General features: G+C 44.8%; 1 protein-coding gene across 1 annotated transcript; it reads left to right on the forward strand.

The window, feature by feature from the left end:
* Nucleotides 1–10,448: 10,448 nt before the first annotated feature.
* APOLD1 (apolipoprotein L domain containing 1) lies at nt 10,449–15,358 on the forward strand. Its single transcript, XM_027786676.2, has 2 exons — nt 10,449–10,544; nt 12,701–15,358. The coding sequence occupies exon 2, from the start codon at nt 12,706–12,708 to the stop codon at nt 13,444–13,446; it is 741 nt and encodes a 246-aa protein (XP_027642477.1). The 5' UTR covers nt 10,449–10,544; nt 12,701–12,705; the 3' UTR covers nt 13,447–15,358.
* The last annotated feature ends 382 nt before the right edge of the window (nt 15,359–15,740 follow it).

Consider the following 15,740-nt stretch of genomic DNA (forward strand, 5'->3'; position numbering starts at 1 on the left):
TGACACATGGAGGGTTTAGTGCTCGTTTTGATTGTTTAACTAGCTAATCTTCTAAACCCTTTATGGACAGCTGAGTTATATTTTTATGCTTAATCTGGTAGAGTTTATGTTCTTTTCTGTGTTCTTTACTGAGACACACCTGTAGCTTTTTGAATGATGCCTTCTTACTCTCAACCCTCCTTCCTGCTATCAGTACCAGCATCTTCCCCTTTCTCAGGCCTTTCTGGGTGGGTGGTAGCCCTACCACTGTGTCTCCAGCATGGTCACTTTATCCATCTTCACCCACCTGTGAAGTTTTAATCTTCCCAGCTGCTCCTTTGAGCTTCTTTGTTAAAAAGAATGTTTCCAAAGTGCCTGCCTTATCTGCAAAACATGCCAGTGCTCCTGTCTTGTTTCCCAGGATGGAAGCACTGATGTTGAGACAATCACAGCACTGTTTTCATTCCCTGGTCTTCTCTTTGAATGCTAACCCTCTTGTTTTATGCTATCACCTGATGTATTTTTTCCTATAGGCTACAGAATTTGCTGTTTCTTTTCCTTGGGAATATTGTCCTAAAAATTGTCACCATTGGTTGGCTTTCCCCTACTCCTCAGCTACAAAGCTCACTGACAACCTCCTGCATGTTCATAGCCAGAAGCCCGTTTCTTTTTTGATCCAGATGAGGTCCATACCTCTTGTGCAAGTGCTCTGCTGTACAGAAGTGTTCCCGGATCCTGCAGAAACCTTATTCTTAGCCAGGTTGTGAAACCACCATCCATGTCCCTCCCTCATCCCAAGCAGTGTACTAGGAGCTTTTCAGCAGCAGGGTAGCACAGGTATTCTGGCTTTTATTTTCTTCCCCAGGAGCTTACACATTGCATCCAAAGCTTTTCTCCTTCCTTTCACTATGACACAGGTACTGAAAGTGACCATGACAAGGCATCCCACTCTCGCTTTTCCTAGGAGCCACCCATGTGCCCTGTGAAGTTTGTCATCTTCGTGTCCTTTCCCAGAGTAGTGGGAGACTCCTTTGGCCCTCCAGCCCCAGTTCTTCCCCACTTGTGTCTCAAAACAGGGAGTTAGTCTGGAAAGTTGGATGCTGGATCTAGCATGTGTGCACAAAGTGGTGATGGGATGAGTGCTAAAAGGGCCCTGTTGGGATACTGCAAGGAACATGCATTGTAGAAAAGGGTTCTGTATATATGGTGTGGAGCAAGCACGAGTCATAAGACCCTGCATGCACTTGGGAATGACATATGTCAGTCTGGCAGCTTACTCCAGGATTGTCCTCTGGAGAAGTCCTCCCGAGCCACATGGATGTGTCCTCTAATCAGGAAAGGGTTAAGGAGCATGAATGGGAGAGCTCACATGGTGAGGAAACGGGCTACAAAATACTCTGGGAAAAGCTATCTTGACAGCTAAATTAAACATGTAGCCACATGTAGCCTATGAGGAAATAAAGAGGAGATTGCCTTCACACAAGCTTCTCTTCCGCATAGTACTTGTATGGACTATTAAGCATGAGTCAGAAGAGTGGTCCTTGGTAATCTAATAATTCCCTGGTGCAGCTTAGAGTTTCCCTTTTCCCAGAGCTCCAAATGTCGTGGAGCTCAAAGGAAATGCTGCTATTAAGATGTTTTTTAAAGAATTTTCCTTGAAAATACCTTTTTGAGCGTTTCAGAGAAGAATCTCCCCATCTTACCCCAGCAATTTCCAGCTGCCAGCAGAGCATCTTTTGGCAGCGAGAAGCAAGTGTAAGGCAGAACCTGTTCTGAGTTGCCCTCAGTGACAACGGGGTTTATCTTGGTTCCATGCAGCCTGGGGAGACGCAAACAGCTTTACTGTCATCTGTAATTCTTGTCCTAGGCCCCACTCAGCTAGGCCCAAAAGCCAAGTATCTCTACTGTTTGTGTCTGGGTTGGGTTAGAAAAAATCAAAGAATAGCTAAGGAAATATCTTTTGTGTTCATTTGTTTGTTTACTGTTGTGATTTAACCCTAGGTGGCAACCAAGCATCATGCAGCCACTCGCTCTTTCTTCCTGTCCCTAGAGGGATGGGGAGGAGAACTGGGAAAAAGATAAAACACGAGGGCTGAGATAAGAACAATTTAATAATTGAAATAATATAAAACAACAACAATAATACAATACAATACAATAATAACAATCATCATCATCAATAATAACAATCATAATGAAAAGGAAGGAGAAGGGGAGAGGAATAAAATCCAAAGGGAAGAAGGGGAAAAAAACTAGTGCTACACAATACCATAGCTCACCACACACTGGCCGATGCCTAGCCAGTCTCCAAGCAGCGATCAGCTGGCCCCAGCCAACTCCCCCCAGTTTGTTTACCGAGCATGATGTTCGATGGTATGAAATATCCCTTTGGCTAGTTTGGGTCAGCTGTCCTGGCTGTGTCCGCTCCCAATTCCTTGTGCCCCTCCAGCCCTCTAGATGGCAAGGCCTATGAAGCTGAAAAGTCCTTGACTTAGTATAAACGTCACCCAGCAACAACTAAAAACATCAGTGTGCCATCAACATTGTTCTCACACCAAATCCAAAACACAGCACTGCACCAGCCACCAAGAAGAAAATTAATTCTATTCCAAATGAAAGCAGGACACTTACTTTGTTTGGTTTTGGGGTGGGCTGGGTTTTTTGTATTACTAAACTGGTAAAAAAGAGGCACTGCCTGATCTTTTCAAAGGCTATATTTGATCAGACACTACCAGAGAGGTTTACTACCACTGCAAGTCTTTGTGCTTCCCAGAATAACACCATTTTTAGAAAGTATTTTTTTAAACTGCATGTGTTTGCAAATGACACAGTCACTCAGCCCTGCCCTTATGCCTTCTGCTAATCATGCAGGGCGTATCTGCAGATTCAGGGAAGCACTTTCTCTCACAGGTTTCCTTTCCTCCCCCCCATGTCCTGATCATTTGTTCAGGAGGGTGTAGGAACTGGGCCAAATCCACCCCGGGCCAAGAGCATCTGCTGATCATCCCTGTAGTGTCATAAAATTGCTTCAGGGACATTGAGCAGCAGAGCGCTCAGGCACATTGCACATCTGAACTAGGAGCCTGGGATAAACACCAAGCTCCCGTCCCCATCACATCCTGACTCTGCAGCTGGCCAGCTTCTCCTCTTCTGGAAGCGCAGGGTCCCAGGCCTCACAGGAGTGGTGACTTGCTCTTGCCAGATCTCCCATTAACAGATTTGGTGCCGTGCTTGAAAGATGCCCTCAGCTCCTTCATGAGATTACCACCCCCTTTTCACAAATTTCCCTTCAAAGAGGTTTATATTACTGACGGCTGCTCTTTCTGATCAGGTCTGGACAATGTGTAGTAAGTAATTTCTGAGGCCCTCATACCAGGTTATGCGTTAAAGTTAATGCTTACAAAGGTAGAAAAAGATCTGTCTGCCCTTTAGTGAGGAAGCATTTCCCTTTCTCCCTCTCTCTAAGCACACTGGCAATAGGACAAAATGTTTCTGATCATTTTTCCCAGCCCTGGTGGGTTACCAAGAGGAATCACCTTGTAGTTTCATATTTTGAGAATGGAAGACCTGACCTGAAAATAAAAGTCCTGACTTGACAAAAATAATAATGATTTGAAATGGTGCTTTTTCCAGTTCAGACTCAGCCACTTAAAACTGAATCTTAGACTCCCTGGACCTAGAAGAAACCGTTAGGACTGTGATGCATCAATGTTATCCATCACACATTTTCTTTGCATTCCCAAGTGCAGCTCTGCAAAACCCTGTGTTCTTCTGTACATGTCTGGTTTATACATGTCCTCTGCTAATCTTGAGAATGTGACTGACAGCTTGTCACCCACAAGCATGAAGAGGGGCCACACGCCATGCACCGTGCAGTGCAGGATCATCAAAGCCATGGTCTTTTCTTTCCCTGATCCCACACAGGTAGCATAAGGCTTACTCTATGAAAGGAAGGAGTACATTAGCTAAAAACAGGCAAAAGAAAATAGTTCTTTATGCCATGAGTAACTGGGAACTTCTGGGCTTTATGCTTGCAGCAGGCAGTGGAGACAACTGGTGTCAGCAGGGTCAAAAGGTACCAGATAAATTCGTGGGCAAGAGGGGCCTGTTATTGTAGGGGACAGGCAGGGATGTATCACTGCCACCCACACTCTTCCACAATAGCATCTTCTACTAGCACTGCAGGACACCAAGTGCTGGGTTTTACAGGGACCATCTTTGGCCTAGAACAGTTTCTGTGGGACAGGACATTTGAAATTGGAGCATAGACCTGACAGACTTGGGGGACATCGAACAGGGCAGGAGAGGGATAAAGAATTGCCATCTATAATAAGTCAGACATTCTAGAGCAGGTGTCTAAAAGAGATGGACTGAACCAGCCTTTGGGTATGCCTGATTCTTCTCCTGGCTCTAGAGGGAGCTTCAGTAAGTGAATAAACTGGCTCCACATGAACCTCTGAAGAGGGCTGAAATTAGGCGAGGTGCACCCCTCTCTGAATTTCAAAGTAAGTTTTCAACTTCAGTTGGACTTCTTTAGGCTCTTGCGTTTCTGTCATGTTTCTACAGTGCCAGATGGGAGAGTTAATCAAGATAATGAACTTCATTGTTTTGTTTTCATCACAGTGCATTTCTCAAATGGAATGTTTCTGCTGAACCTTAATCCTGTTAGTAAAAGTTTAACCATATGAAATTAATAATAGTTCAAACAAAACCAAAGCCCCCACAATGGGTCTTGCAAGTGTTCCAGAGGTGTCCAGGATCTGGTCTTTCATCACAGTTCAAAACTTTCAAGTTTTGGTTCATCTTCATGAAATGTAGGACTAGTTTCTGTAAGGACTGTGGATAAATGGTCTTATTTGATGATGAAGGAATGTAACAGCGACACGTGACTGTGACTATTCCAGGACAAGTTAAATCCAACTTTATAAAGTTTGAGGTTTTTGAGCTGAATATTCCCAACGCAAAGTCATCATCATTGGTAAAACTGGTATGGAACTGATATGCAGACCTGCAATGCAGCCTCAATCTGTCCAAATCTGTCTGCGTCCAATACTTAAATTTGATTACCATTTCTCTTATCTAACTTATTTTTCAATTAAATTCTCATGTATTGTTAGGAATATGAAATATATCTCTTGACTAGCTACAAATTATGTACAATAGAATAGTTGGTTAAATTGATGAAGTAAGAGAAGAATTAAGATCAAGTAAAAGCACAAATTCTAAAAAAATTCTAAAACTCTTTTTCTTTCATATATTTAAAAAGAAATACTAGCATTCATAAAAATTGTAAAAAAAGTTGTTTTCTTTACAAAACTTAGATCAGACAATGCCAATGCACTGAGACTCTGTGTCATCTCATGATTTTTTGTTTTGATTTTTTACATTCTTGGTTCAATATCAGAGAACATTTTTAGCACATTTGAAATCGCATTGCCCAGCCACAACCTGGGTAGCTAGTGGAGAAGCGCACAGGGATGTGGGGTGAACCCAGTCACTGCAGCTTTCTGGCCTTGGCCAGTGACAAGTACAAAGACAGGATCAGGAATGTTTCATTGTGCAAATACAGGATGATACCAAATCCAGTTTTCCTGCCAAAAGTACATTTTCCTAGCCTTTCCCTCCACCATGACTGATTACTGAATTGTTGTTTTGTGCCCTCAAGCCTCTGAGTTTAGAGTTTTTCTAGGTAGCCTCAAAACTGAGTCTTGTTACCTCACCAATGGCCTTATCAGAGCGATTAAGAGCAAGAATTGAGGAGCAAGTGATAGTGAGAATGTCTCTGTTAGAGATCACTAACCCATACAACAAACTGCTACTAGCAGGGAGCAAATAAGGGAGCCGGGTAAAAGCTCTATCCTGTGCTGCCTGATGGAAACAGACACTCTAATGTCCTAGCTAAATAATGCTATATCTACTCGGTAATCTCATATACCAATGCTCCCAAGACTAGATTTGGGGATTTACACCTGAGTCTTTTGAGCCCATTAGTTTCTTGGTTAAGACATGCTGCTGGTGCCATGCTTCCCAACTGAGCTGCTTTTCCTTCTTGTTCAAACTGTGGTCCTGGGAGCACTGCCCAGACCCACCAGCATTCGGTACAGAAATGCCACCAAAGGCTTCCGCACCAGCAGCTCCTCCTCATGCACTGGAGGACATGGACATCACCCTGGCAGAGGGAAGATCAGAGTGTAGTACATGCAATGAAAGATTGGCTAAACACTGCCAAATTCACACTGTCAAAGGGGAATAAGAAAACATGGACATCTGTGCCTTGTGTTTTGGTGGCAGAACACAGAGATTGTTCTAGCCTGGCTCGCTACAGAAATAGGGGTTACAAAGTAGGGCTGTTGGAAGTTTTGTTAATCAGTAGCTTCTGAGCTTCCTGGGCAGTCTCAGACAGAATTTGATGAAGCAGTTAAGGTTTCAAAGATAGCGACTTCTTGCAAGTTTCACGAAAATAAGTATTTTTGTAGGTGAGAAGAATCCAGACTCTTGTTTCCTTTGAGAGAATTGTTGCAACATGAGCTCAGTCATCAAGAAGTCCACAGGAAAAGAGCCACAAGGAACCAGGCTACCTAATTTCTACTTTTCAGGAAGCCATTAGGTTTCTTTGCAGTTCTGGAAATACGGTAACAATTCCCTATTCTCTGCAGTGCTTGAGGGTATGGATAGCCAGACTTGCTCATTGTGCTTTGCTGCTGCAATTGCTGAGACACTGAGCAGAGAAAAGTCCTCCAGCAGCACTGGTCTGAGCAGAACACGCATAGGGCCTCACTCACTCACACCAGCTGTGCCACAGGCAAGACTGCAGGCATATGGGCCAAGCGGGGAGCTGGCATTTTGTGTGTCAGAAAGAGAGACTTATGCCATACAGCCTGCACTGAAACATATAATTAAAAGTAGCAAATGGCAGTATGAGCTGATCTGTTTAAGTTCATTGCAGAAATCCATGCTCCATGACTAAATAAATACTTGACCTCTGCAGACACTGGTTGGCAGTGTTTTGACAAGGCACTTTAGGATGGTATCTTTGTTACATGAATACTTGCTCACAAAGCAGGTACAGGCACAGTCAATGCACTTGGTTAATATCCTACTTAACTGGAACTAATAAGAGATGTTTGCATCCCACAGGCTGTCCTGTTCCCCACACCCTGCCCTGCTCTTTGTAGCTTTCTCCAAACCTAACTGAAGTCACACACGCACAGGTGACCAGAGCCCAAACTAGCCTGTGTCATTTTGGAATGCTTTCAAAGAATTAATTTGGATCTACTGGTAAGGTTACTAAAAGCTGATGCAGCCTTTTCTGATCTAATTTGCTTTATTTGTTTCAGTTTTGGGCTATTCAAGTTCCTACTGAATCTGAACGAGTGTCTTGCTGTGAAGAGTTAAAATTTGTCACCAATTCAACTGACCACAGGAAAAAGAAAGGAAAAAAAAACCTTTTAGCCTCAGGAACCAGCGAAAATACCAAGCACAGAAATTCCCTGTTAAAAAGACTAAATTTGAATGTAATTTTACTCAAACGTACTCAATTATTTGATCAAAACAATGTTAATAAAGGAAGTGTATCTTTGAAACTCCAGCTTCAAATGTTACACATTTATGTTCAAATGTTATATTGCAGTAGCTCCAAACAGCTTCAGAATAAACACTTCTGCCATATATGCTTTCTGCTGGAGAGGACAAGAGCAGAAAGATCAGTCCTTTCTGCCAAAATCCACTGGAAGGAAGAGAGCTGAAGTAATAAAACATCCTTCCTTCCCCTTGTTGGTCATCTGCTCCCACAAAATGCCTTCAGGGCAGACTTTGCGTGGGTCTGGCTTCTGCACATTGCAAAAGGATGTGGCTAGATGGGAAAGGGTGGAGCAAAGGGACCATTTTTGGCCAGGATAGCTGTGAAACACCTGCTGTGCCTCTTCCACCTTCAAGCCCGAGTGTTTCACAGATCAAGAATGATGAAACTGTAACAGAGTACAGCAGGCAGGATGGTGAGGCCTCTGCTAGCTTACAGGACTCCCCAGTGAAGGTCAAACCTGGCCCACAAGTCCTGATGTACCTGGTAGCTAAGATTCACTCCAGGTAGGCCCCTGGGACCTACATGGTAACTCATCAGATGCGCTTACATCTGGACCGTGGCACTAATGGCGCCAAATGTCTTTCAGTCCCTGGGAGGCGGTCAGAGAAGATGCTCCTCTCACATCCTGCTTCCATTTCCACCTGCTCATCTTTGCTGGAGGGGGTCTCTGTAATTATCAGTGGGAGAGAAGTCCAGCACTCTCACCAAAGGGGTGATTGTGAAAGTGTCGGTAGGGACAAAACGAGATCACAGCATACTGCTGCAGGACAACTCCCTAGGAAACAGTGTTTCTTATTCTAATACACATTTGTTTTCCAGAATCAAGTTGATGTTTGTGGTGGGAAGTCCTTACTTTCTAGGTATGCACCTCATTATTGGGGTGGATTATGGGGAAACATTCTCTTTAGATGGTGAAGGAGCCCAGGGATGATCCCTGTGAGAAACTATCCTAGGCTGAGACGAACGTCTCATCCTGCGTAAAGTGCAGGTCTTTGAGGATGCAGGAAACTCTATGAGGGAATACTACAAAAAGAGTTAACCGTCTCTTCTGCAATTTAGTCATGTCCTTGCCCACGCACTGAGCATCACAGGGGTTTCTGACAATATTTTGCAGCTGAGTATATTGAAAGAAGAGCACTGAGAAAGGAAGAAGAACAACTAAAGCTCTCGAAGTGTCATCTTGGGCTCATTCTAGACCCTTTTTTTTCCTTTTCTGTGTTATTTCATTTTTAACAAAACTCACTGTCCTAACAAGGACACCTCTATGGCACAAGTCCTAATGCATATGCAGTTACATAAAAACCCATACTCTATTTGGGAATGTGTGAAAGAGCTCTTGTGTCTATTAACTGCAAACCTTCACCAAGGCAGATGGGGCTCCAATTCAAGCATATGTTTGCTAAAACAAAGGGAAGGGCTAAAGCACAGTTTCTTTCAGCGTCAAAATGTACCTCCCTGTCAACATGCAATATGTACAAAGTGCATCTGACCAAGATTGCTTATTTAAGCACCTTCAAAATAATGTTTTGTCTTTTCAGTTCTGTGACAGGTTAAAGTAGCTCTTCAATACTATTTGTTTACTCATTCATGTGCCATCTCGTGCAGGCCCACCTCTGACAAAACACTTGATATACTGTTTCACAGTCATTTTAAGATGATCTAAAGCCAAGCTGACATTGCAATGAATAATCCTAGCCTTCGCCTCTCCCTGCCTGCTGCCTCTCAGTCCTGGTTCCTTCCTAAGGTCAGCTCCAGCAATTGTGTGGCTACGCACCTCACACATTCAACAGTAAAGCCTCACCACTCACTGACAGCTAGGTAGCCTTCAGATTAGCCAGACCAGGGGGACACTAGGGCACAGTCAGAGGTTCCCTGTCAACAAACAGCCCTGAAGAGAAACAGATGGCCCATCTTCAAGCAGAACTGCTCAAAACTGATATCTGGCAACCACAGGCCCTGTGTCAATAAGGACACATGCTACTTTGGTCTAAGGTGTGCTGCACCACTTAGTGCCACCAAAAAATCCTTTTTTTCCTGAACCCATCCAAAGATTCTGTCTTTGATTAAAGCCGGCCCTGGCTCAGTGTGAAAAGCAGCGCCAGGAGTGTCACTTAGGCTGTTCCTCCCCACCACCTTCATCACTTCCTCCCTCTGGCCACATCTGTATGTGGGCACAACTGCCAAGAAACAGCAGGCAGCAAAAGAGGGCACCCCAATGACCCTTTCTTTCTGATCATTGGTGGCTGGGCAGGCACCTTAGGAAAACAACACGGTTGTTTCTCAACTACCATGGTGTCCATGGTAAGAAACAGCAAAAACACAGGGAGAACACTCCTTTTGCAGGATGCTGCATGGTTTTACCTACTCCGAAGGAGAAGGGATGGGAATTCAGAGCAATCATCTTGCTGTAGAGCTGCTTCCCTTTTAACGAGCAGAGCACCACTGCAGCACTCGCACAGCACTGCTGTGCTCCAGCCAGTCACACGATTGTCCCAAAGAACTGGGATTTCAAAAGTAAACTGACCTTGAATGAAGTAGCTGCCTGACTGAGGTTCCACTAGCTCGAGACATGTGGCAGGGGGACTCTTCAGTCATCAAGCAATTGGCAGCTCCAGCACAGAGTAAAGTCAGTTGCTATTTCAGGGAAAGGAAAGGCAACTGTTCCCTGGGGGGAATGACTGCACTAGCTCAGCACCAGAAATAGGCTGAGATTTTAAAATTTTTTTCCCCCTACACTTCAGGAAAAGCGAACACACAATGTTCATTTGCAGGGATCGTTTCCTGAACATGATGTGTGCTCGCTGTCCCGCAGGTCACTTTCCAGTATGTCACATCCTTCTGCACAAGGGAGAGCAGGAAATGGCAAACTCCCAGTATGAGGCAAAGCATTCCCATCACAGCAATTGGTCCACAGGAGCTATAAATTGGTCTCCTCCAGAAACAGATCAAATTTGTCTTTGGGGAGGTCAGCTGGAAACTAAAGGTAAGTTTGAACCAGTGTTTTTTTCAAGTGTTTCTGAGTACTATATTAGGAAAGCATTTGCAGGTTTGGAGCAATGTATGCCTTTATTGTTGGGGAGGTTTTTCTTTAAGAGCAGGAGTTGGTTCTGTTTTCCTTTACGCTGGCATAAATCAGTATATTCAAAAGATATGCATCACTGTACAGCTTATGCTATATATTGAATGACTGTTCTTTTAACCAAGTGAGATGATCACTGTTATTACCTAAGACTGTTCTCAGCAAGAAAATCTGCAGAACAAATTGTTAAGAGGCTACAGGAATCAATGTATTTAATGATCATCATATTGATCTCTTGTTAAGTTATTGATGTTATACTCATTACTAATTTCAATGCCAGTATCCGTTTAGCTTAGTGTTAGCCCTTGTGCTTTCAGCTTAATCTCTGACTATAGCATAAAAAATGAGAGGACACTGCCTCCAGCTAAGAAAAGCACAATGTACTAAGTGGCTCAAATGGCCTGATGATACCAAAAGAGACTGGGGTCATTGTTCTGAATGGCATAGGGGTAGGTCCTAAAGGATTCTGTGTGAGATGGATTAGGACAAGCAGAAGGGAAGAAAATTGCCGTGAGAATTATTTACTTACACACTTTGGGATGGAAAGACTCTTTATGGTAGGAGGCTTCCTCCTTCTCAAACACAAGGATTCTGCAGAATGAAATCCCCAAGGATCCTAACTATGCAATGTGTCCGTGTGAGGGATCAGGCACCACCACCACCGAAGACTTAGAACTGCAAAGGTGGCTGCAGCAATGAACAGTTTTGTTTAATTTGCTCTGGGACAGGGTTTTTTCTGCTGCAGAGACTTCTTTTGGCTAGGAGGGCATTATGGACTGCAAAAAGCTTCTTAGCTCTATGGCTAGACTTTGCTAGGTGCAGAGGCAGCACAGCTCTGTGCACAGTGCAGTGCGGTGGAGCACAAAAGCTCTGCTCCCACCAGACAACAGGCAATGCTACATCACTTCTGTTGCCTCCCTCATCCAGTTGCTGTATATGTAAGCAGTGTTAAGGATGCTGGCTTCCTTTGTAAAGCACTTTGCAGCCTTATGCAAATACTTAGTAGAATATTTTTTCTACCCTTGTGACATGACATAGAACAGAGAGAGCAAACAGAAATTGCCTAGCACCAAAACCCGGAAGATTCACCTTCTAGAAGGGAAGACACTCTCCTGCTATCTTGCCAGTGAAGGTTGCCATAGCCAGCGGTTTTCAGGCAGTTTCTATTCACAGGTGCCTGTATTTCCCCTACTGCCCCATCCCCAAGGGAGCGTGCGCTGAAAGTGGGCTCATTTTTCTGGTGTGCCCTTTATGAACCTCTTAAACAAGGTCCATAGGCCTCCCTGCCACTGTCACTGGAGATCCACCACCTCAGGCTGGACTAAGCACCACAGAACAAGGGTTCGCACCATTGTGCAGACCAGGTTAAAATAGGAAAAAAAATGCTGCAGGACCTTGAGTTGCTTAGGCTTAAAGAAAGGAAGGATGTTCACAATACCCATCTGAGGCATCAATAAGCCTCTCACCTCCTAGATGGAAAAAACAGACGTTGACTCCCCTCAGCAGTTTCCCTCTGTCCTTCTTTAATGGGAAATGACCCCTAAATAGCAGCCTGGGATGGGTGGCTTTCACCCTCTCAGTGCATGGCCTTTCTTGTGAAAGATGCCCTTGAATACTGCAGATCCTCTGAATCTTATCATGGGGACCACAGAGTAGTTCTGGCAGCATTACTACTCTGGGAACTGAGTCACTCAATCTCTAGGTAATTTCTGTCCTCAGGGTTGGAAGAGACACTTTGTGTCTTCACAGAGGTAGTAACAACAGCACCTCTGACCCCAGCCCTTAAGATATTTTAGTCCTCTTGGGGAACAAGAAAAACATTCAAGAGTTCCTCTGTCTGAAAGTTACAGTGGAATATGGTAATTTAATGTACAAGTGCGTACGTGCACGTGTGTGTGTACGTGAGTGTGTATGTGTGTGCAGACAGCAAACCCTTTATGTAGCTGAGTGAAGAAAAAAAATTGGCTGGATGCCATCCTTGAAATGGTGGTCCGGGCTGAGCATGTCTCATGGGGGGGTTTAACATAAATCCCAACCCAGCTTTTTCTGTTCCTGGACAGAGACCATGGAGAGAAATGGTGCTGCCTTCCCCCAGATGCTAGACCCCACACACCACTTCCACACAGCACTGCTGGATCAGAGACGGAGGCTACGTGGCCAGATTGCTCACCTTCACAAGGCGGCTCGTAAACTCAGCAAGCTCCGCAAAAGGTCCCTGATTGCCAACATCAGCGGGAGCACCCTGACAGCCGCGGGAGCAGTCACAGCCATTGTGGGGCTGTCCCTGAGCCCGGCAACACTGGGAGCCTCTCTCCTGGCATCCGCTGTGGGTCTGGGCCTGGCCACTGCTGGGGGGGCTGTCAGCATCACCTCCGATCTCTCCTTAGTGCTCTGCAATTCCCGGGAGGTGAAGAAGGTGCAGGAAATCGCAATGACTTGTCGGAAACAGATGAGGGAAATCCTTGGCTGCCTGGAGTTCCTCCGCCGGGGGCAGGGCCCAGGGGACCCCACACTGTGCCAGTCGGAGAAGAGGGCCTCCATCTTGCTATATAACTCCGTCTGCTTCATGGTCTTCTGCGGCTCCCACAGCTTCCTCGTGCCAGAATACACAAAGGAGGTCACAAAAGTGAGCCAGGCTGTGCTGAAAGCCAAAATCCAGAAGCTGGCTGCCAACCTTGAGACCTGCACCAGGGCAATGGATGAAGTCTGTGAACTTCTTGAGTCCAGGACAAAGCTTTCCCCATGCACGAGGAGACTCAACTTGGGTGCTAAAACAACTGCTGAGATCCCAAGGCCATCCAGCTGAAACAGTGTTTGTCCCATAGTTACGAACTGGTCTTGGAGACATTACATTATTAATTGTCACCATTAGCACTGCTACCTGTTGCTGTCATAATATTGGTGGTGCTAATCCAAACAGATGATCACATCTCTCATGTGCCTTACCTATATCTGAACACAAACTCCTTCCTGATCGGAAGCTAAAGCTTACACACACGCACACTCCACCGACAGCAGCCACCTGATTAAAGTTGGAGAATATGATGGACACACGGACTATTGTGTAGACAGAAGCAGATCCCAAAGCCTAATGGCAGGAGTAGGTGGCCATTCCTCAGACCCATGTTTCTCCAGCCATCTCCTTGGCTCTGCTTCCCCAAGGCAGCAAAAAAATAAGTGGGTCAGGAGGCTGATGAAATCCCTGCAGTCCTAGTGCTGATTGAACTTGATTCGTAAATAACATATGAATTTGTAAGTGGTAAAAGGGCTGGGCTACCCTCAAAAAGCCAGCAGCTGCCAGCTTCCAGTGAAGTACAGTCCCATTACCAAGGTACATCTGGAAAGGCTGTTGAAGGAAGCAGGTCCATATATGACAGGCTGTGTGGATGGCTCATCATCCCAGGGTGAAACAGCAGGGCCAGAAATTGTAATCCCTTTTGAAGAAACCTCTCTAGGCTGAGAACTGTGATGTTGTGATTTATATGAGAGATGTGTTTGTGTTCTATTTATTTACATATTTACAGGATTATTTTTAAGGTTTTGATATTGTATTTAAATATGTTTGGGTTTTTTTTCTTTTAAAAAGGAGGCCTCTGCTCCAAAGGAAAGAAGCTGTTCTTAGAGGCAAAGCAAGTCTGTGGCATGTGAGAGCAAGTCACATGTTCTTTGGTTGTGAGGGAGGGCAAGTCCATGTACAAAAAGGAAAGCATGGCCTGAATGCTGGTAGTTATAAAATAGGTGAAACATGGTCAATGAGTGACAACAGATCTGCAGAACAAAAACAGGGAGAAGGACAGGTCAGTGACCCTGGGATGAGAGCCTGCCTCAGGGCACTGGTGGAAGAAAGCAGTTATCTATTGCAGCAAGGACAGAAGCATAGGTTGGTGTTACTGGTCTGAGCTGGAGCCCAGCTGTTATAGGAGCACATCTGAGAGGTGGGAGTACCACTCTCCATGCAGTTGAGCAGCCTGTGAGACCCACAGTGGTTCGTCTGTGAGGGAGGAGGCAGCACTCATGGAGAGCTACACATATTCCTACTAATGCTTCCCAGGGAAGGCTTTGTGTTAGCAAAATATGTACTGGTACTAACACTCAAGAGGGGTGCAGAGGAATAGGATGATTCAGAGGCAGAGCACTTACGAAACAGGAGGAAGGACTGGGACCCTGTTTCAAGTGACTGATCTGCTAAATACATCCTTTATGATTTTTGACCTTTCAGTGCCTCGGTTCTCTGTCTAAAAATGGGGATAGTAGCACTTCCCTGCCTCACAAGGATGTTTCTGGGACAAATATTGAAAAGTGCTCAAGTACTGTGATGACAGGGATCACGTCAGTACCTGGAAGAGGTATAAGGCAGAAACCCCAGAAACTAGCTTGAGACAACTGAAGGAGTTAATGCAGGGATAATTTCACCTCCACAAGTATGCCTCAATGGGTAAGAGAAACTTCCCTGCAGACACATGAATTAAAATTATCAGGAAACCCACTCTGTAATTCTAAAACATCGATCAAACTCTTAGGAAGAGCAACACTTCATCTCACAAAGCTTGAACCCTTGTCCTTTTTGTCTCTTCCTCTTGTCACATCAACATTTGTTTTTACACATAAGAACAAAAGTTTTGATCCTTCAGAGTGTGAGTCAGATGCTTGTAATGCCCATGCCTGTTTGCCAGAAATGAACAAATACACTACTGGTTCGATTAAATTAATATGAAGCACTTTTGTGTCAATGTGTTTCTGCACGCCTGCATGTGATCACATTTCTGACCCCTGGCTCACCCTGCTTGATTTCATGCTCCAGGCACTGGAGCTAGGGGAACAATATGAGCAGCTGGACATGTTCAGAAGGCAAGTATGAAAAGTGAGGTCATCAGCTCCATGCAACAGAGCTGGCATTTGTGTATGAGTTTATGTGTTTGTCTCTGTGAGTATATATCCTGGTGTGCACACTAGCCCATGTATGCTGTGGATATTGGTCTCTGACACAGATGCAGAGGCACATATGTATGAGCATGTAAGTATGGTTTTAGAGTGTGAACTGCACGCTATGCAAAGGCAGACATGATGCAAAATTTTCCCTAGTGCTCCAGCGTATCACCA

Source organism: Falco peregrinus, chromosome 6 (assembly GCF_023634155.1).
Source record: "Falco peregrinus isolate bFalPer1 chromosome 6, bFalPer1.pri, whole genome shotgun sequence".
Lineage (NCBI taxonomy): Eukaryota > Metazoa > Chordata > Aves > Falconiformes > Falconidae > Falco > Falco peregrinus.

What these genes read in the sequence shown, in the direction of transcription:
- APOLD1 (XM_027786676.2), top strand. Translation starts at nt 12,706, where the DNA reads ATGGAGAGAAATGGTGCTGCCTTCCCCCAGATGCTAGACCCCACACAC.